The sequence below is a fragment of the Nothoprocta perdicaria genome, unplaced genomic scaffold (genome assembly GCF_003342845.1).
Source record: "Nothoprocta perdicaria isolate Ctin4 unplaced genomic scaffold, notPer1 scaffold_302, whole genome shotgun sequence".
NCBI lineage: Eukaryota > Metazoa > Chordata > Aves > Tinamiformes > Tinamidae > Nothoprocta > Nothoprocta perdicaria.
Window position 1 is genome coordinate 741,594 of NW_020455536.1, and position 23,559 is coordinate 765,152.

Genomic DNA, 23,559 nt, shown 5'->3' on the forward strand with positions numbered 1-23,559 from the left:
AAGATGCTGTCATTGCTGCCCTAATTCAAGGTTGCAGGGTTGAGAAAATGGATCCTGAGAAAACGAGGAAGAGAAGACAACTAGAAGTTGTAATATTTTATGACRCTTTCACCGGAAAGTTCCTCTTTCTAAGGAGCCCCAGTGCTCGACAGCTGGAGGTCACTAAGAGGGTTTCCTGCTACTGTTAGGAGTGATCATCAACCTTATGTGTTTCTGCTTGCTTAAAATGGTTGTAGTTCTGCCTGCTCTGCAACCCTTGAAAAGCATCTTTCTCTATCCAGCCTATGCATGATAAGGAGTAGACTTAAGCAAGCAAGCAAACCTGACTCTACACTGGCTCATGCTTTCCTTACCCTGGGAAAATTTTCAGCTGTCCATACATAGCAGATTTAAAAGCTTTCTGTCAGCCTGGCAACTCCAAAGGATTCAGGCAGGAGAAAGATTTCATCCTACCAATGTTATTATTTCAACTTCTCTTTCCACTAGCTAATGACAAATTCAGTGTAAAAGCACATAGTTAAGCCTGAAAGAAATCCAGGAAGAGCAGGAAATTATCTTAATTTGTCTAGTTTTGCTCTGCTTGAGCAAGAGTTTACTCTTAAATTTACTACCTGAGCATTAAATCAGGTTGGTTCACTGATGCTCTGCAGTCATGGCTTCTTAAAGGAAGATGGCAGGTGAACGAACCACCACTGTTTTTGTTCAGTTTGGCATATACATTTTCAAGTGACATGAAACTCGGCTGTTTTGCTCTGCACAGGTTCTCGTAACTGCACACTTGGTTTTGCTTCATCTGGATTTTCACCACAGAATTTTGCTTTGACTGTCCCAATCTGAATAGAGGAAAGCTCTGCCAAAACCACATCACATTCAAACCACAGGAAACCATGAATTTGGCACTGTTTTGATATGGAAGCTGTAAACAGTGTGCAGGTTCACTCAGAACTGAACTAACTCTCATTTGAGCTATGAAAAGTAACAAAACTTCCAACTGAAGAGGTCAAAATTGAGTTACTAAAGAAAAAAACTGTGACTTTTGCATGGTAGAGGATTTTGTTATATATATTTTCCCCTATTTTATTTTTCCTTWAATTATAATCACACTGTGGAAGAATAAAATGAGAAATTTTCTCCTTTCCAAGTAAGAGTTCAAAGAGGATTTGGGTAATTCTCACAGCTCTAACATATATTCTATTAAAGACAGGGTGGTTTCCCATTGGCATTCTTGAGCTTGGATAAATGTAAAAACCACAGTTATATGAAGATGTAACTAAGTTTTAGTTTTATGTTTCAAATGAAACATAAAGCAATTGCAAATGATTTACACCCCTGCTCAGGAGAAAAATCTATTGTTTAAAACCCACATTAGACTTTCAGCTGCCAAAACAATCTTTTTTCTTTTTATAAAAATGAAAAAAAAAAAAAGCCTGAAACATTTTGTTTGCCTTCAAAACAAACACTGTTATAAAGAAACATGTATTTGCTAAGAAGTCGCAAGTTTGCTAAGGATCAAAAGAAACAATTCCTTTTTCTAGACCAATCCTGAAAACAATCCCCATTCCAAATCCAGCCAAATCAGAAGTCTGAAGGTGGGGCTATGCTTGGGTGCTTTACACACCAGCTGAAGTATTAACTGGCTGTAGTAGTGACTGACAGAACACAGTTATGCAAAAATGAGTCCCATATTATTGCACTGCCTGCAAAAAAAAAGACAATCTGATCTTGCTGACCTTTGCTTTTACCAGATTCTTGAAACAGACATTTTGGATGTCAGATGAACTCAGGAGGGATCCATAAATACAAAGAACCATGTATCAGATATCTGACCTGTCATCGAGTTTTCAGACGTGCATAGCTGCTCCCGCAGCTTCTCCACATCATCTGGATGAACCTGCTCGTAGAGGGTGCTGCCAAACCACTCGGACTGGGGCTGGTTGAGCACAGGAGTCACAGAATCCGATACATAGATCACTCTTCCCGTTTCAGCTGCAACTACAAACAGGAACCCATCTGCAGCCTCCAGGATAAGATGTTTCAGTTCCTTCCAAAGAAAGCACTTGATTAGAATGTCAGCAAGGTAAGGGAATAAAATAACACATTTGTCACCCCCACCACAGTAGCACTTGGTTGTGATTTTAGTAGCTGATCACAACGTAGGCAGACTTTTTCCAGGCAGTATTCAGGTAACTACACATCCAATCTTGCAGCAAGACATAAACTGCCAATCCCAATAACAAACACCACTTTGTTTTCCTTTATTATCTTTCATCTGACAATCTTGATTCATTTTAGGAAAATGAAGTAATTAAAATTCATGGCATATTGTGTGATGGTTATCTAATATATACAAAAAAAAGTAACCTAAGAGTACAAACGAAGGAAATAAAAAGCAATAAATCATATGACAAATCCACCCCTTAAACTTTCTGGATAATTTCACCGGGAAGAACCCAACTAGCTTTTCTTTTTATCCCCAACCCTGGGCTCACTCTGTCTGCAGATGAAACAATCATTGGGTAGAAGAAAGAAACTAATGGGAATGAGGACAGGAATCCCCAGTCTACTCTCCCATCAGAGGACTTAGGTCACTAAACAGGGAAGTTGTATCATCTCTTGCTTTCCTTTTCCAGTCTGTCAATATGAAGATTCAGAGACAGAATTTGAAATATCCCTTTCTTCAGCATTTTTTCCTGGTGTTCTCTCCAATGAATAGTGGAAGATAAAAAAGCCACTTCTGTTCTGCAAGGTTCAAAAAGTAAGACGCAATGAGAAGCGAGTAGGGTGCCCTACAGAAAGTGGGCTGAGTGACAGCATCCCTGCAGAAGCATGGACGTGAACACAGGTTAGGTGAACAGAGGGGTCAGCAGCAGCAGCTGCTGTTTGTCTGTTTGAAAGAAGTTGTTCCTCTAGCCATAACTTACATGTGTAAGTACTTAAATTGTTCCAGCCACAAAAATGCACATTACACCCACAGGACTTCAAAAACTATGAAGGTGGTAGGAATTTGCAGTGTGCTCAGTTGAACTTAGTCTTCCTTCAAGCACTGGGTGCATCTTTCTCCTTCCACCAAAAATGCTGGCCGAGAATTATCTCGGCCAGTGCAGATACAATTCATGTCACCTCAGTTCAGCTGTCTAGACCTTTGACACTGAGAATAAACATGTCTTTTACTCTTCCTCTAAAAACTCAGGAGGAATCATAGAATCATAGAATGCCGAAGGTTGGAAGGGACCTCAGAGGTCATCTAGTCCAACCCCCCTGCTCACACAGGGTCACCTAGAGCACGTGGCACAGGGCTGCATCCAAGTGGGTTTTAAAGATCTCCAAAGGAGGAGACTCCACAACCTCTCTGGGCAGCCTGTTCCAGTGCTTTGTCACCCGCACAGTGAAGAAATGCTTCCTTAAGTTCCTGTGGAACTTCCGATGCTTCAGTTTGAAGCCATTTCCTCTAGTCCTATCCCTGCCCACCACTGAAAAGAGGCCGCCCCCCTCCTCCTCACTGCCTTCCTTGAGGTATTTATACACGCTGAAAAGAAGAAGGAAGGAAGAAGGAAGATACAGGGTTTTAGAGATTCTTTTCTTCTATTTTACAGAATCTATGTTAGAATGGAAATAACCATTTTCTGGAGGTGATTATCCCTCTACAAGAGACAGCAAGTGACTTCTTTTCAGATGGACAGATTTCAGTGATAAGAATCCCCTACTCAGAACAAAAGTGTCCAGTTAGCTGCTTGAGGGAGGAATTTGTCACACGATTAAGATCAACTACAAACAATCAGAATAAAAACAGACAAAAACAGTCTGTATTCATAACTTGAATATTTAGTTCACACCAGTTACAACACAAAGCAATAAAAACAGTCCAGGATCAAACAGACTCTACTCCTCTCAGCATTTTCTCAAATCGCTCAGGTCTACAAACCAGAGAAAACTGACATTTGTAAAGAAATTTACCTGCTCTGTAAGAAATGAAGGTTTATAAGCTCCATCAGTAGATTTGTTTCCAGTACCCCTCATTGACTTCATGTGTGAAACGGCCATCCGGAGAATTGTCAGCTTGTCAGGTTTACGAGCCAACGCACTGCAAGTGGGTACCATATCCGACAGCTCCGTGATGTACTGTGTCATCTTGTTTCTCCTGCGTCTTTCAATTTCACTGTGATTCTCCCTAAATATTCAGAGAAACACCAAGCCAACAAAAAAGCAGACATGATCAGTGTAAGAATTTCCATGTAATAAATCTTCATACTTCACACTTGTTTTGCATTTTAACCCCAGGAGAGAAAAGTATTTACAAACATTAAGCACTACTATTTTTATCCCTCACTCTGTAGGCTAGGAATCTAGTACATAAAAGGAAAAATATGATTTACTCTTAGCTGTGAAGGTAACTCCTATTTCTAGTGTATTGTTTCTGGTCTTAAACCCTGAGGCAGTGAAGTTACCTTTGGTTTAGGGTCAGAAAATGGAAGAGACATAAAGGTGCTGACACCTGCCAACTCCAGTCCAAGACCCAAATTTGCAAAAAATGTGACACAGCTCCCAGGACTTTCTCTAGGTGTTGGCAACAACCAACTCTCATTCCTACATCTCCAGTCCTGTAACACTGAGTGGCAAGTGCTGTATCCCTGTGCAACCCTATATGCCTACGGGATCAGATTACAGTATTGGGAGCACATATGATGTAACAGTAAACACACAAGAAAACCCCACTAAATAAAATGAATACAAAGACATGAAGCAAACACCTGGCTTGTCAGAAACAGATCAGGTATTTTATGTAAGAGAACAATCTAACACAGCAGGGAAACAACCATTACAGTGCTTGATGCTGCCCTATTTCAGGCTGAGCTCCAATATTCTCATCCTTTATAGCAAACATTTCACTGAATTAGTGAGTCAAATTTGAGAGTTCTCAAAACTGACAGTCACCAAATACGTTTTATAACCAAGAGTCTGGGATTTCAGTTTTCCCTTAGGGTAAATCATATTAAGCATTCCAGTATGGCACACCACTATACACAAGAGAGATGGCCCAATTGGACCCCAGAAAACTGAAGTTCCTAGCGCATATTTTCCACATACCATACCTGTCAGGTGGCAGCTAAATACAAACACCGAACAGGTACATGAGGCCTCAGCTGTCAAAGGAGCATCTTCCACTGATTTCAATGAGCTGTGCATGGCATTTTCTTGTGGGATCGCTGGCTGATCCAACAAGATGTGCAAAGCTGAACACATGGAGAGTCCACTAGCATTGACTGACATGATATACACAACATTAAAAGGAACTGCAGCTTTCTGTGCAGCTGAATGATATGTAGTGATCACAAAAGCAAAAGCAAGGATTGACACACTTTTCAGTTATTTTAAAGGCTCACTGAGGCCTTTGCTTAAAGCATAAGGAAGGCTTCAGGTTGTAGCATGTTATTTTATGAACTACAGAAAGCACTGGCTTACCCGCTTCAGAATGTGTATCCTGTCCCCTGCACATGGAGGTGTTGCCTGCATGAGGCAATATTTCTACTATTTCTTTCATGTCTACATGCACAATTATTATTCCTACTGATATATACACCTACTTCATAAGTACCAATACTCAGAAAATCCAGCTGCAGTTTTCTGCAATAAATTAGGTGCAGTGCCATGGCTCAAGGCACCATCTACTGAAGTTTTTCATCAAATCATAACAGTGAATACTTGCATCTCAAGTAGCTGATCACCAGCTGAACACACAGCTCGCGTGTGGTTCTGCACAGCTGGCCAGAGGACAAGGTCTGCAGGACTTGGATCACACATACAAACACAAGCAGAAGAACCTCTGTAACGATGCACATGCACTAAGAACACTTGTGCCTAATGACTGGCATATACATGTATATAAATAAAGACAAAGGGAATTAACATATTTTTTACATGACAAAAGCTTGTTCCAAGTTTGGCATTTTCACAAAAATGGTGAACAAGAGACAAGGGGGTGAAAGAAAGATACAAAGAACATACATATACAACATATTTTACATGTATAAATATTACATTGCTACTAAAACATCTTGGTACATCCGATCATGAAGCAGAATCATAAAAAAGTAAATATAGAGAGCGAAACTTCCCGAGGGAAAAAAAAAAGAATATCTAATAGTCCATTTCATTTATGATCATAAAGGCTAACAAAGAATTCTATGTTTATCACTTGACAATGAAAAGATTCATCCAAATAGAAACCTCACTATCCTGAAACTAGATCAAGTTTGAACTCTGTAGAGACAGAGGGAATGTGCTCCTCTTTCATGCCTGTCGTAGGACTCTTGTCATTCATAAACTTATGACAGAATTTTGTCCTAACTTTGTGATTTTTTTTTTTTAAATGACAATTTTGGAAGAACATTAAATTTTGAGAGACTGAGAGCTAATCCAAATTCACTCACACCCAGGGATTCAAACAGTTTTGGATCAGCCAGCCAACTTTTGGTCAGTCAGAAGAGCACCATACAAAATAAAAATGGGAACAAACCGTATTTGCCTTTCCTTTATCCTACCTGGCCATCCTTTCTGTGTCTGCAGCACTTCAATCATATTCTCACCTAGAAACAAAATAAGCGGCCCTCTAAACTAAGGTCACATACTGGGATTTTCTGGGACACGACCATCTCCCTCTTTTCTCTCAGCAGACGATCTCTACGGAACACGCCTACCTTGCAAACTTTTCCTTATCACTAGAGATTTGATCAGCATCATACCTATAAAGAAAAGAGGGCAAGTAAATTCACAAGGTTTATAYATCTCATGCATGTCAACACACAGCAGAAAGCAAAGAGATTTGCAACTGCCAACTATTACAAATGAGGACGTGAGAATGATAAAGCAAGGAAAATAGTAGTTTAATGAAAATTCCAAGCCATGCCAGTTCAAAACTTCATTTTGGTGTATTTAAAGTTCTAGGCACATTTCATTAGCTTTAGGCAACACTTTGACATACACTCACTGCTTGGGAAGCGTAACAACCAGCACCATTACAGAAAATGCAACAGAACTTTATTGACAGAAGCTCATGAAATATTTGTTGCCATGTTGAAAGTGAAAGAATTGCTTTTTTTTCCAGATTGCAACCACAAACAGTCCATTCAGTAGAGGGCACTGACGGTCTACAGATAATAGGGCAAGGACACACACACTTAAGTGCATAGTTATATAGAGACTCCTTCAGAAGAAAAAAAAAAGCTGCAATAGGTACATATCCTGTCTCATCTGTTGGAAACACTGGCAAAAGTCAATTAGGCAGATGAAACTGCTGGATAAATTGAAGTGAAATTAAAACTAGCTTAAATCCCTAGAAGTAGACAGATATTAGATGCCCAAATAGGTACTTGCAGGATATCATGAGCTACATTCTGGAACAAATCCAGATGAATGGGACTTTTGACCATGAGATTAAAGCTTCACTGTTTCTGAAGCACTGACCCAAGGGCAGGCAGCAATGTGACATTTTACTAAAATAGGAGACTCTCCTCCTCCTTTGGCTTTCATATAAACATTCTCATCCTTTGAGATTAGGTTTTATTAAATGCATGTTTACAAAAACACACATTTTTTAAAAAATACCTTGCTTTTTGAGAATTCAAAACGTTTGTTCAAAAACAGAAGGCACGGGTGAAAGAGTATATAAAAGCAGGACTAATTGCTTTTCTAGAACTGAAGCATATTACTGCTGAAGAACAGTCAAGTGAGAATTTGTATTAGAATTATGCCTTTCCAAAAAGATGTGATTTGTTTCAACAAAGATCCTGTGAACTTTCCATGTATTAACTAATAAGGCAATACAGCATAATTAAACATCTTTCCCTTCTAAAATGCTCCTAATTAACTTTTTCCTCTCAACTCAATTAAAACTAATTTTATTTAACCCAACTGTGCAGATTCCTCTCTAAGACTTTATATTTGCCTTCTTCACTGAATCCTGTTCTCTCAAGACAAAACTTGGGAGACTTAAGCTGTATCTCTTTCTACCTTGTGTTTAACATTAGTACTCTCAAAACATCCAGGGGAAGATGTTCCTTTTCCTCCCACCTGACTCTGCTCTGTGAACAAAGTGTGACCCTCCAAAAAACAGACAGCTTCAACGAGAAACGGCCACACACCATCATACGAGAAGTGCATGCACATGTCTGCGTGTGACAATGAGATTCCATGCAGAGATACCTGAGCTGGATTTGCAACTCTCTGAGAAGCCAGGTGGGTTAACTTCTGTGGAGCACCACGCTAACACCTCTACTTCTGGTGCTCATGCTAGCTGGGGAATTGCTTATCCATTCTTGCCTGGTGGGCTGGGCTGAAGATGCTGCTCCAGCTACTGACTTCTCCCTTGCCATCTTGCAGCTGACCTCTTGGTGTGCATGCTCCTTGAAGGGCTYGAGTCAAAGCAAGCTAGGCTGGCTYGAACATTTAGAAGGTCTTTGCTAACTGCCAAATTTTGACCAAGGTTAAGTTAAGAATCAGTCAAGTGATCAATTTGGAGAAGGGAAAAGCTCCAATAGGAGGGCACAGCTGGGAATAACATCTCCTGGTAGGACAACCACAGCCCAAAGAGGATGTCTGTACATGGCCCTAGGCACCTCTGTACTGTTTTTCTGTACTTTCTCTAAAAGCTGAGCAATCCGGGAGCTTTTAAGTTTAAGTGATTTTGATCTGACATCTAAAATGAACTGATTCTAAGCACAGTACAGCATGTTCCTCCCAAAAAAAAAAAAAGATAAGGGAACTATTGCCTTTCTCCTCCCCACAATCATATACTGAAAGGCTGAAGCCAGGATCAAGGCAGCTGGCTGCTTGTAACCACTGTGCCTAGAAACCCTGATGCTTATGCAGACACAATCAGGTCGCATCATTCATAAATCTTGTCCCCTTGGTATATACACATATACTTAGGATTATCAACTTTAAAACCAGAGATTGCAATTATCAACTAAACAAGGGTGCTGTTGGCATCATACAGTAGGTTATGATATGGTGTTACCAAACATCTTCAGTGTACTACCATCTTCCAGACTGACTGGAGAGATGAAATCAAAACCCTGCAGTGACAGCTGGGTTTGAACACAGCTGCTGCTGCACACTTGCAATTAGAGTTTAAGTAATCAACAATAACTTGAAGGCCTCAAAGCACCYATCTCCAATGCCATCTATTCGTTTTGGATAAAAAAAAAAAAWAAGCAAATAGTATGACCAAACAAAAAGTGAAGAATGGCAATGATACTTAAAGGTTTCTTTTCATTCATAGTCTAGAATATTACACCTTAACTAAAGTTTATTTTAGCCATTTTTATTGTGCAGTTACAACTAATGATATATAACTTTAACCTAAAATAAACAAACAAAAACCCCACAACTCTAAGATCTGTCACATTTTCTTAATAAATAAGATCTAAATTAAATTCAATATAAAGCTGATTTTCAGAGGTAAAAAGACAACTTCAGCAACAAGACATAACCTCAGTTCATTTACAGCAGTTGAAATACTGTAGGTAARAGTCATAGATTTGATATAGCAGTAAAATAAAATTATGACACACAGTCAGCTTTGTAAGACAATAACTACACTAGGCAGGATGTCTTGTTTGTAGAGGAAGATGGTAAAAATGTTAACTAGAATGTAGGTAAAACTACTGACAATTTCTTCAGCCCATATTCATACAGAATTATAAAGCAATAAATGGCCGACAGTTGTCTTTTTTCCACTGAACAAAAATTAGCAACTTGATCAACTCTTCATAAATGCTCACCTTGAAAATTTGCTGGGACCCTCTCCATCTTCATCATCGAAGTCCATTCTGTAAGAGCAGGATTTCCAAATCATTAATCATGAAGATGGCAATGATGACTTGAACCTGAACCAAGTTCTTAACCTTGTTTGATCTACGTTATTCACTGCAGATGTTAATGACCTCGGTTCCCAGCCTTGCTCACGTTCTCTAGATCCCTAAAGAGGGCTCATCAGCTGCCAGAGGTCCAAAAAAACACAAGTTTTTAAAAATATACATGTGTATCACCCTGAAATGCTAAAATTAACAACTAAACAGAAACACTGAACACATGCAGTTCTTGTGAAACAGTCAGGAGTAACATCCCTGAGTGCTTTCAGAAGTTGAGAGATCAGTGGAGATTCTACGTTAGATGACAAACTAAGACTAAAGAAAATAATAAACAAGAGGCAACTGTTACTGCCCTAGACTAATACAATAAATTAGAGGGAGAGCAGGATACATTCCCAGCCTCTCTGGGAAGAGAATTATTTACTTCAGCTCTATTTATTTAATTGCAGTACCTAATCATTTCACACAAATTAGTGACCAGTTTGCAGACAGCAATTACTATGCTATGGTAGCCAAGGGTGTCACCGAAAGGASTTACGGGTCCATCACACACCTAACTTACCTGCTCACGTCCTGATGCTGCTTCTTAAGTCAGCGGAAGAGAAAAGCTCTTCCCTGGGCCAAGTCACAGCCCTCCAGTTGGCTCCTCCAGGGAGCCACAAAAAGCAGGAACCTCTTTCTTTGCTATTACCCATATAAAATAAGGCTGAGCCCTGAGTTAGCCACCCGTAATTAGATAGCACAGTAGCACAGATTTATAGTATCCACTGGAGCAAATTCTCTCATATGAAGACAGGCTGACAGAGCTGGGATTGTTTAGCCTGGAGAAGAGAAGGCTAAGGGGAGGATATTAATTAATATTAATTAACATTAAAGAAATCCTTCCAGTTGAAAACAAAGGTTTGTTAAGAGTGTTGGAACAGTGGTGTAAAAGTGCTCCTTAAAATTAGGCAAAGAATAGACCATGTAGTATATGAATGCCAGGCAGACAACACTGCCCCACTGGCTAATTTTGATATCGAAGTCAGAAATCTATAGAAGATGTTTCCTCCTCACAGGCCTCCATGCACAATCAGTTCAGCAAATAAGCCTAGCAATCTGAGTCTGTATAAGACATCATAATATTTTCCAGATGGTAATAGTGATTATTCATTTCTGTAGGAAAGAGGGATAAAACCATTTTCCCAAAAGGGTTTTAAGAAAAGATGCGCGTTTAATTTGGTTGAGGTTGGATGCAATCATAATTTACACTATAAATTACATTTTGCTCACCTAATTATCACCAAATCCAGTTTTAAAAAYACTTCCCTTGCCAGGGACCTCTCAGCTTTGTGCAGCAGAGCAACACCGACCTCCAGCGGCCACCAAGCTGCTGCTCGTGCAGAGGTGCCCACAGCTAACCCAGGGCCAAGGTGCCAGCCCCCAGAATGTGGCCTGCACTGCTACCATCTCCAAACACCTGGAATTTCCTCAGGGCTGCTCTGTACAAAGCATTCCTAGCAACTTAACACTTAGCCATTCTCATCTCTCATGTTATCTACCTGCTTCTTCCCCACATATGAAGGGCCTATGGTGTGATATCCCCAAATAAGGTCTGTGTTGCTTCAATTCTCATGTTTTTACCTAGACCAATACATGAAAATCAGTGTCACAGAAGAACAGCTTGTTTGCAAGCAGAGCACATACTCAGGCTGGCACAGAGCTGTGTCCAAGCCTTGCAAATCTTAATCTATCAGGAATATCCTGGTCTCACAGGCAACTCAAATGCAATTGAGATAAAGCCTGAGGGAAAGAGTGAATAAGAGACAGGAGAAAACACTCAGAGGAAAAGCCTTCCCTTTGGAGGATATTTACTATGACATTGYTTTTAATTTAGAATAAATTAATTTTATAAACCCTTCTCTTCTGCTCCAGAGCTCTAGGATCCTCTGCCTTGGTTGAATTCTTGGTTGAATGAAGTTTATAGAAAATGTTGACACTTGTAAAAATACAACAGCAAATGCATTTTTGCTGTCTGTTAATAAGTGAATTTCCTATTTTCATACTTCACTGTGCCAAAAAAGAAAAACYGTCAAAATTGGAAAAAAAACCCTCAGATTTAAAGTGAGTGATTCTAACCTCCTGCCCGAACCATTTCAAGTTCATTACAGTAAGACAAAGGCAAAGAGAAGGAATCAGCTGTAACCAACAGCAGAACACAGCAGAGCACATAAAAATAATATTCCAACAACCCCCTTTCACCCCGACAGGTAAGATCTTCCATTCAGACAGAATATATTGCACATTAGCAGAGCAGTAAAAGCAGCCTCCAAGAAGACAAATGACATCATCTCTGAAGTTTCAGAAAGACTATATTTTGTCTTCATTTAAAATTCCCATTAAGAGGAGACTTTTTAAAAGAGCTGCACTATGCTCTTTTGTTTTGAAGAGACAGCATAAATCTTGTTTTCTTCTTTCATACTGCTCATGTCAATCGAGAAAAGGCCTGATGTATGAGGTATTTCTAAAATGGAAAAGAAAAAAATCTTCTTGAAAAGGTGTGAGGCAGCGTGACAGAAATATTTGATTATTTTTTAGAAAGATTTTCATACCAGAAGAATAAGTAAGGTTGTGTGGCACAGATTACAAAACCGAGATGAGGATTTGAAGATTGTAACAAAGATGGTTACATAAAATTGCAAAGCAAGGTCAAAAGCTGGCTTGCCATGCGTGGACAGAGCAGGAAGGGGCCGGGAAACAGGAATGCTTGGGAGCAGAGCAGCCGGATCCATGTAGAACTGCCCCGTCACCCCTTGCGCTACATCATAAAAGGGCCGCATCCAGGCACGGAGAATCTGGGGCTACAGCTTCTCATTCTCTGTATCCCCTAATATCTTACAATCTTGCAGCAAAGAAAGGGCAAAGCCACCTGCTAGACTAAATCAAAACCTGAGAACCTGCAAAGCAATTAAACAAACAAGAAATTGGACTGTAAGATAACCAAGGAACRGGGAAAAAAAAAGGCTCCTATCTAGAATCGCTTCTAAAAATAGAGAAAATCACCTTAAAAGAACTGCCTTTACATCTCTCTAAAGTAGTTAATATAGCCTCAGTAATGTGTTATTTTAAACATTACCAGGCTATCACTATTTTTTTCCCTAAAAAAAACACTTGGTATAATTTATAGAAAGGAAAAATATTTGTGGGAGCTGTCAGTGAAGCTGAATGCCTGCACCGCAGAAACACCTTCTGGGTAGCCAATGAGTTTAAACTGATCTACATTCAAGTGCACACAGCAATTATTCTGCCAGCTTGCCTCAGCAATTATGAGGAAAAGAAACAATTTTCAAAGATAACCAAGGCCGGGAGAAGACCGTGTTCCCTGGCTATATTCCTTTATGTTGGATGCAAAGCAGTCACTTCCAAAATGCCCAAGGATTTAGGTGTACAAAGATAGATGACCAGGAAAATAACAAAAGGACCAAGCGTTAGTCGCAAGTTTGTTCAAAGAGAAACTGCAGTGAATCAGACACAGCAGCTTTTCTTCCCCTCGAGGTCTGCATACAAACACACAGAGTGAAGCAACGTACTCCCTCCTCAAGCCTCAGGGACTGTTAATTTACAACCCTGGTGCACACACGATGAACTTCTGGGTATAAGTGCACTTCTGCATGCACCTGTGGATATAGGTGCAAATCTGCGCTATTCACTATGACTTTACATATTGAATGCATTTCAAGTAACTTGATTTTATGTTCTTCATCCTCCCCCCACTTCACTTCCTTGCAAACAAAAGATGCTACTTAAAAATGTAACGCTTAACACTTGGCCTTCAATTAATATCAAGTCTGTACTTGATATAATCATAAGATTTCAGGCAGCAGCATCAAGCCTTGTATTCAGAGTTGACCTGGCTTATGATTAAAAACACACTCCCTCAAAAAATACTATTCTGTTTCTCAGAAGTATAAACAACTGTATTTTTTATATGCACTGAAAAGATGTTAATGTTTTGTTTTCTCTTTTGAGTGCAAGTCTGGATAAGCCTTCTAATTAAACGTCTTCAAAGTAAAAATATAATGACTGTCAGAAAGATTTCAGAGTTGTTTATGTCACATCAATTTAGCTCCACCTCCAAGATAAGGTGCACGTTCTCCTTTCTTAATTCATTCCAAGAACAAGAGTCAAGCATCTTGGCTACTATTACTTGACCATACACCTAAAATTGGCAACATATCTTGGCAAACAACTCCAAGAAAAACTCTYACAAGGAATAATATCTCTCATTAGTAGCTCATCAGCCAAGATTTTATTCACATTATTGATCCTGTTATGTCCTATCACTGCCATATTTATGCCTAAATATAAGATAAATCTCTTTTGCTGATGCTTTCTTAATAGAGATATCTCTGGGTAAGGATCCCATTAGGACCATTGTATTTTTGACCAGGCTTTTATAAAGGCAGGTATTGAACTATCTGCACATGAAAAAAATAGCGCTATACCATATGAACCTCTAGAAATGGATAAAACTTTTTTTTTTTCCCCTCCCTCCTCTTTCTTAGCAGAACTTTGGGCTAGGATATAAGAAACTGAGCTGGATTCAGRCCTTTACTCCCAAAATCTGGGAGACTGTGTTGCACATCCAGCAAAGCCTAGAAGGTGATAGACCACAGTCTCGAAAGATTGCCCATTTACGCTATCTCTGTACCTGGGATTAGAAAGAAAATATTTTTAGCAGAAGACATCTMCTGCAGACATTCTAAATCCAATTTTCAGATGAAGTTGGATAAATTTCCATGTGCAGATAAGAAAGCATCTTGCTACCCTTATGTACACGATAAGCTTTTTTGAGATTAGAAAGACACAGGAACCATGCACCCACTTTTGTACGACAGCCACAGGATCCAAACTCCATCTGCGAATGCTTAGCCAAACCTGAAAGCCTGTTGAAGCATGCAAAATACCAAACACAATACATTTTTCAACAAATTTGATCTTGCAGGAAGAGTATATATTTTGGTGAACAATACAACACTGACCAATGCCATAATGCAGCCTGCATAATTAAATTTCACATATATAAATATGCATCTTTTCTGTTTTCAATACAAGTCATTTCCAGTTTCATCCCTGAGAAGGTAAAGGCTTACCCGGAACGGCGCTTTCCTCCTCGGGAGGGCATGGATCCTGCCATCCTCACCTGTCCACTTGCCATGGGCGCAACTGGCAAGGCCACCGAGCCTGGAATATCTGAGGCCATTTCTGCAACAAAAAGAAGGGAAGARARGARGGGAAAAAAAAAGTCTTTTAATCCATCTCCAAAAGGACAAACTGTGAGGACAAAAACAGAGAGAGGCCTTTTGCAAAATAAGCAGCATAGAGAAAGTTTTCTTTTTCATTTCTAAGCAAAAGTAAAGCTTCCTATCAAAGACTAGACAGAGCAGCAAATTCACAGCTCTCTTACAAGGCCAAGTTTGTCAATGGCCACTAAACTGTCTTGGGAGGGGATGAGAGTCACAATTCATACATGGGGTAGCTCTGTACTACAGTTTTCCGATCAGATTGTTGAAATTTTGCTTCTTACAAGGTTATCAGATAGATATAGCCTTACAGAGATACTGAGACAAATTAAGTAGTGGTTCAAGTACTTAAAAAAAAAAAAAGAATTTTCACAGCTGGCCAGTGAGGTCTAGAGTTTAGAGCAGGGATGCGTTTTCAGGTGATTTATGTTTTGTGCTATTTGAAAGACTGAACTTTTGAAGTCCCAAGTCCTGCTATATGCTCGTGTTGCACCTTGCAGAACGGAACTGTGTCTGAAATAGAGATTAATATTCATGACTCTGCCAGGGCTCCTAGTATAACCACATGTTGATCAGATTTCCAAACCTTAAACCTTTGATCCTGGGGAACAGCACCTTACTCGACAACTTTCAGACCACTAATTGCAAGTAATTTGACAATTTATTAACAATCTTACTGAGTTCAATACATTGATATCATTTTTTTCCTTTCCCACAGATTAGGTATATTTCTGTCTCTGTGCAACTCTCAAACGACATAACCAATTAAAAGTTTAATGCAGATAAGCCTAGAGGTAAAATCTACAGTCACAACATTTAATTACTTGGAAGAAAATACATCTTCCTTCCAATGTTTATTTTTTAAACCTGACAGAGTCTTTATTTGGAGCTACAAATAAATATATTTACTAGTGAAAAGCAAATCTGTTCAAAAATCTTGTTATTCTTCCCCAACRAATCAGCACAAAACAACTTCAACTATAGAAACAGGACTCCACATTCATTCATTACTTTTGGAGAGCRCTACGTCTCTGCCATACTTTATATAAATCCATTACACAATATTGTGCATTTTACCTAATATATTTTCTTTGTTCACTGATTTCATGAATTTCTTTTAGCACATCTATTTTTAATAACTTTTTCAAATAAGGGCAAGAGAACAAAGTACCATCCAGCGACGTTCAATAAAGTGCTCAAGGACAAACATTGAGAGCTCTGCCTACACCACCACAGGACGGGGCGTCTTGCTGCAGCTCAACCTTCTGCTGTGGGGAAACACTACATTAACCTCCACGAGTGTATTTACAAACAACTAAGAGCAGGTACATCCAAGCAGCTGGTAAATCACTGTTTTCAAAATAAGCTCTCTTAGAATTCTAGTGCCAATACTTCACTTGGAACATTTCAACTCATATTTTATGGATATAACTGAAGGTCATTTTGAAATGCTTTGCTGACTCATTTAAGTATAAACCCTAATAAATCTACCTGCCAAGTGTCCCTGTCACTCAGAAACACATTTCAGTGTTAATCACGAGGGGGAAGAGTCTTTAAAAAGTAATTTTAAAACACTACCAAAGAAACTCAAAGCTGCACTTTAAGAAAATAAAAGTACTAATGTAATTGTGATGAAGAATTCTTGTAGCAGAACAAAGGTATAAAACAAAAATCTATGGATTAAAAAAAAAGGTAAGGAGCAGATTAGTCTCTCTAAATTTTGCAGTCCCTGAGGCAAAAAAAGCCTATTATTCAAGGTAACTTTATAGTTCACTGGCAGGAAAATGCAGGGCATCCTTGCAAAACCACACACTCCATGCTTGGTACATCTCAAATAGGCTGAGGGTACAAAACAGCCTTCAAACATCCTCATAATTGGGAGAATAAAGCCAAGTTCTTAGAGCTGACTGCTTTAAAAGAGTGTCTTCAAAAATTTCCATTTCTAAGATATAAACACAGAAAGAAAAATCAGTATTTCCACACACATTGCTCTATGTGCAATCTCAACTCCTACRAAAGTTTTGGGCCCTTAAAATCAGCACGCTGCCCAGGCTGGGGCACCCTGCAGGTGTGACAGGCCAGTGCACATGTCAGTGCATAAAGCCCCCAAGTTACCTCTCCAGATCCAAGCATGCAGGACACACGCTGCTACCAAAAGCAGTTGGCTTCCCAATATTCTCTCCTACCATAAAAAGAATCATTCTGAGCTCTGAAGATGGAGAAACCAGGAGGACTAGGTCCCTTTCTTCTTATGTGCCACACACAGCGAGGAAACGACAAGGGCAGCAACCAGCTCCTGGCTCCTTCCCTGGGACCATTCGGGACCCCAGCAGCAGCATCGGTGACAGCAGCCAGAGCAGCAGAGAGAAACATCCCCTTTCACACAGGGTGTGTGACAGTGACACCGGAGCGCTGAAGGGGGACCTCGGGGACAGAGCCAGAACGACCCCATCCCTCAGCCACCATCTCCCGGGTGCTGTAGGGCGTATCACTGAAATTGGACTCACAGAAATAAAAGCACTAGATTGGGGCAATAAAACTCTACTCACAAACTGAGCAGCACCCTATTTTCCCCAACGGCTTCGGTCTGAGAAGATGGAACAGATTTGAGCTGCTTCCCAATTTATTTCTATCTCCACTCATTATCAAGTATCTAAAAGAATCAAATCTTTGATGTTATTTTTACCCGTTTGAAAAGGGCTTTTACAGATAGAGCAGGAGGACTAAAAGGTTGGCTGGTCACAAAAGTAGAAATATGTTCTATCCAAAAGCAAGGGCCAGTCTAGGAAGGCAGAGTCTAAAAGATGTAAGGGGAAAGTCGGCTGCTTCTCTGTGCTGAAGAGCCAGAGTAGTAAATATTTATAGACTRGGATCTCGGGTTGAAATGCCATGATAGGTAAGTACTCCAAAGAAYCTAGTACTGTAAGAAAATACACAGYGTGCATCAGATAAACAGACCCAAAGGAAAATATATATGTGTKTATCAGAAGAATAATGTACAGCTGTCTGAAATTATGTTGCGCAAATTTAGGGCAACCCCTTGCAGGCAGATGAAGCTATGCACAAACTGGAATGAAAGCCCAGCACAGCAAAGGCAAGGGCCAAGTTGGTTATAGAAAAAAGACACAGGCTTSCTTGGGCAACAGAGAATTATACGGATTATGTTTCCAGGCCCATTTACACCCACGTGCAGACAGATGTTAACCCTGCTACTCACACAAGTGTTTCRGCAGCAATGTCTATCATGAAACACGCTCTCCTCTTTCTTGGGTTGAGAGGACTGCCCTTTGTCAGGAGATGACAAATGTTCCTTACTTAATATGAAATTAAAACACAGGAATACGAGAGTAAGGATGARAAAATAAGGTCAGGTTGAATGTTCATGAAAGTCATTTAGAACCATGACAGCAGCAATCTGAAAATATCTATTTAAAAGAAGTTCCCTTGTATCAAACAGAAATTGCTTTTATACTAAAAAATATGCACAGTATAAATACTGTAACTTCAAAGTTACAAAGCTACCTAGATACCTACCAAAGAATACAGAAGGGCTCTTAAATAAAATCTAGCAAAACACTAACATTTGCAGCGAGTTCCTGGAAGAATGTCAATGCTCAGTTTAAAAGCAGCAAAATCAGCTCCTACGTTTCTGTCTAGAATTAAATTGACTGCTGAACACTTCAAGCTTTTATACAGTAAAAGGCAATCTGCAAATCCACATTAAATATAGGGCTAACCTCTAATTCCCAGTAAATCACATTTATCTCAATTTTGTTATAAAGGTCAGTATACAACTTAGCTAAAGGGATTACAAAACATTTCTTGAAAGTGCACATGCACTGCAGTAACTGTATTTAAATTGCCATTGCTCCTGGAGGGGTTGTTTTCAGAGGTAAAACTAATGGTCTGAACCCCAATCACAGCAGGAACTACTGGATGGCCCAGCACACAGGGATACGTCTGCACTTCTCTTTCCAGTCAGGTGATGACTGAAGTGCAGCTCTTAAACCCAAACTTCAAATCTCAAGCCCCACTCCAAAAGCCCTGACCAAAACCCAGCTCTAACTCTCCTCTAGCTCCCCTGCTTAGACACCCTTGGGAGAGGTACAGCTCTTCTGCCAGGTATTTCCACAACTCGAATCCTTTAGTATGATGGAGTTTTTTTGCTTTGCTTCTTTAAGCACATTGCAGCTGTACATCCCCTTGCTGCGAAGCTCTGAAACACAAGAAGCCTCCGTGCATGACAAGACTTGTAAGTCCGTCTCACAAAAGGACCTATTAGCCACACTATTTTCAGCCATTCACTCATTCCAAACTATGTTCTTCCCATCAACAYGTGCAAAATATGAACAGAGCCACGTTTATGTATCAAGTCCGYTAAGTTGACAGAAATCCTTTCCCTGGCTTTAATGGAATTTGAATCTCTTTGACATTAATGACCAGTTCCAGATTTTATATTGAATGTCAGGGACTGAGTAYGTTCCTGCCAGGGTTCTTTTATCCTCTAGTATTTACTGTGATAAACTGCATRAGAGTCAGATACCAGTATCTGATTAATCCTAAGAGATTCTAGTTATATAAATACAAACATGACAGAYTTCTAACTGCTAATCCAGAAAACGACCGAGATGTCAGTGCCMTCAAAGCTAAAGAATGAATTGAGAATGTTCCCCCACCTGTGAAGTGAAACCTACACAAACATTTTAAATGCTCTAAGAAACAGATTTCAAGAACTTCTTYTGAAACTGTATTTTTCTACAGCCTGAAACCATACAAGAGTTAAGACGCATCTCGGCAATAAGATTTTGATTGCAGTCAGTTGCAAAGGGGTTTTTCACTGGGACACGTGAGAATAAATTAAATTATATTTCTCACTTTAAAATACACCAATGAAAACATGAAACCATAATATAAGCAAAAATATTCCACAGAAACATGTATGCTGAAACCAACTGCATATTTAGTCATTACTTTTGCATGCTAACTATGGAGACTATAAAACAGAGATCACTTTCAGGAAACATCACAAAAATATTTTTGTTGTGCCGTGATAACTCCATTAATATTGTTATATTTGCATTCCATTGCCAGATACTTTAAATAGACTTCAATAAGAAGGATCTACTGTACAGAGAGGATATASAGAAAAGCAAAACCATTCCTTTTAATACTCTTAATACAATCATCGTAACAAATAAATGAGGAAATGAAATAAAGCCCACCTTAAAAGGAGAGTCTTAAGGAGACGCTATTTCTTCTCTGGGAGCAAAACCTTCTTGGAGAGAAATTTTATCCGCATATAAGAAGTGTCAGAAACCTCTGGGAAGAAACGGAGCAGCATTGGTATTCTGCTCAGAAAATGTCATCACAGATCTGTTTACCTTAACTGTGGACCATGATTCAGCCAGTGACAACCGTCTTGCATACTGATCAATTTATTTGCAGCAAAATTACTAACATTTTCTACATTAACCATTTAGGTTCTGGAAACAGCTACTAAGATAGGGCTTTTACTAATACTATATAAATCCTATCTAATTTAAAAATTTCTCCTCCACCAAAATGTCTTGCACTTTGGCATAGGGGGGCTTCCTGAAGGCAAAAATAGGGCATGCTGTCAGTTATTAGAGACATGCTCCCCTTTCAAAAATAAAAATCAGGGTTTATCAACCTTCTAGCATCACAGGCAAATATTAAGTAGATATGAAAGGGCAGAAATAATGCAATTAAGCTGGCCATTCTGGAGGAGTGCCTAATCAGCAGAATCACTGGGAATTAGGTTAAGGAAGTGGCTCAACTGGTGGTTTAGAGGCCACGTCCAGCCACAGGGGTTCCAATTATCTTACCCCTTGGCAAGAGCAGCTTGCAAAGCTAGAGACCTGGAAACTTCTACAGTGCCTCTCTCTTCTGTTGTGTCCAAAACATGCATTTGCAAGACTCCTAGAAACTCAACACAAACCATATTTTTTTGGGGCAACCTGTAGTTCAACAGCATCAGGGGGATGTACAGGAGAAGGCAGGATACTGAGGTAGCATTAAGAGTGGACCTTGACCAAGCGTGTTCTGGTCTGCTTCAAGGAAATCCTCACTTTAAATGCTCAGCTTGASACAACAGGAGCCAAAGTTCTGCAGGACAGGCAGCCAAGGCTGTCTGAAAACCAGAGTTCTCYGAAGAATCCAGAATGAGGAACACATAATATGACATGCAAAGTGCAGTTCTGAAAAAGTCAGTCTTATGATCTGTAAGACAGAAAATGATTGCATTCAGTTCTCCTGGGTGATTTTAAATGTTACTTTGAAAATATTGCTTATTTTTCCTTCCAGATTTTATGCCATTCACTTTTTTCATCCTAGCTATTTGTGATAATCATATTCATCCAGCTCTATCATGGGATCAAAGGCATGGCAGTTTCCATAGATATCAGGGCATGAGGAAAGGACGTTGCATTCACATTTAGCTGCCTATGCCTTTGCAGCTGGAATGATCAACAGCCCATATATATATATAAATTCAGAATGGCCTTTTGCATGAACCAGAGCAAGGCTCAGCCTCAAACCTCTGTAACGAGTGCAGAGATCACTGAAGATTAGGACACACGTTRCTACCTAAGGCCAAGCTGAGGAAGGTACCTGCTCCCTCCTCCTTCCCTGTCTCCCTGACAAATGGCAGGGCACCAATTCACCTTCAGCTTCTCACTTATTCCCATGTTCTTTTCCCTTGGCATTTTTTCCATTTCTCATTCATAATTTCCTGTTACTTCTCCACAGCATCTTCACTCTGGCTTAGATGAGCTATTTCTTGTACACACTCTAATAAGCCAATACATCCAACCCGGCTGACAAGTCCTGCCAAACTTTGACCCTCCTCCTTAACTACAAAGAGGTTTCTGGAATTCAAAATAAGGAAGAAAGATTTAAAAATGAGGTCTTTATGGCTCCTGTTCTGAAAGGCTGTCTTCGATCTCTGAAAATAATAAACCCCGCCAGAATTAAAACTAGGCTTGTATCTTCTTGCAGAATGAACTTGGAAGACTGTCACCTGAACCTAAGCACCCATGTTGGCCTCTCAGAGCAGTACTGCAAAGCCATACCCAAGTTACCAGTCTCACTGGTACTATATTTTTGCTATACATCACAAAAACACCCTGGTGATTCATTTTATGCTTCTTAATAACATAGTAAAGCGGGACACTTTACAAATATTTTTCATGGAACCGAGGGCAGGAGGCACTGCAGGGCTGCCAGCACCCATCTATTTAAGTTGCCATCCTCACTGCAGAAGTCGGCACTTGACTCAAGTTGAACATCCCTGAGGTTTTCATCCTGTATTACGATGGATCCACGTTTTCAAAGGAAAGCGTTTCTCATGCCAGTGGACTACAGGTGCACCAAAGCCTGGGTAGGAGCAAATTCAGAGACCTGGACTACTAACCCTGTATTAAAAACATAACCTGAGTTCAAACACCTGGTGACAGTGTAGTCACCAGGCAGAGCCACAAGTGGAGAAATGTATAAATAAACTGACCAGAAAAGTAGGCTAGTTCCTTGTGACAGGCCAGTTTGCAGAGAGGATAATACCTGGCTTTGAAAGGCCGTTCCTGGAACTTATGCAGAATTTAGAGAGGCAGATCCTTAGCCTGCAAGAAGTCACAGTGAAACTGCAGTAGCATCATTTGTACTGCTTGAACCTGAGCCTATGTGCTCTTAGGTCATTGCGTACGTAGGCATGCATTGATCAAAAAGGATTCTTCACTTAAATAGCTACTGCCTTCATCTTGCCTAGCTTTATAGGCATTTTTTATTGATATTAGTGACACGTGGCAACAGCACTAATTAAATGATTCTGCATTACAGAAAAAATTAGACTTCCCACACAATGCATCATTTCCATTTAAATTGAATGGTGATCCTCCCTCTTCCTCTGACATTTTGTATTTGCCAAAAATAACTGCATAATTATGAACTTGTGTGCAAGAAACAGAAGGTAACATTCRAAGTTATTTTTCATAATTTTTACTTACTGTGTCAAAACTAGAACATAAAATATRTGGCTGTTCTGCTGGGCAAAAGGGACCCAAGCTAACCCCTTAATGAACTCACAAAAAATGAAGCAGCATACGCCCAGCCTGGGCAAACAAACATGGAGAAGAAAAAATAATGAAGGGGAATGACTTTCCTTCAAGTTTTGCTGAGACAGATCATGCTCAGTCCATTAACTCATCGTTTAACAAGTCTACTTCATTTAGCTTGTTTTGGTTGGCATTCAGTCACGCACTGGACATCTTTTCCCTTTTTAAAACAGAAGGCTTGCTGTATTTTGTGCAGTAAAACACTARGAGGTACAGTGGAAGCTCTCAGAGAAGCTAAAGCTACATTAAGGCCAGGCACTATCATACCAAATAAGATGG

At 39.7% G+C, this 23,559-nt stretch overlaps 1 protein-coding gene across 4 annotated transcripts in view; it reads right to left on the reverse strand.

The window, feature by feature from the left end:
* Positions 1-23,559, reverse strand: part of ARNT2 (aryl hydrocarbon receptor nuclear translocator 2) — a 95,976-nt gene that overhangs the window by 59,736 nt on the left and 12,681 nt on the right. For 2 of the 4 annotated variants that reach the window (XM_026042448.1, XM_026042447.1), the window contains exons 2-6: positions 15,002-15,113; positions 9,780-9,827; positions 6,696-6,740; positions 3,955-4,168; positions 1,828-2,041 (exon numbers count right to left, since the gene is read on the reverse strand). In XM_026042448.1, the coding sequence (XP_025898233.1) occupies positions 1,828-2,041; positions 3,955-4,168; positions 6,696-6,740; positions 9,780-9,827; positions 15,002-15,113 (633 nt within the window). Of the gene's footprint in view, positions 1-1,827; positions 2,042-3,954; positions 4,169-6,695; positions 6,741-9,779; positions 9,828-15,001; positions 15,114-20,373; positions 20,458-23,559 lie in introns of those variants that run through there. The other 2 variants (XM_026042449.1, XM_026042450.1) reach the window with 2 other exon arrangements.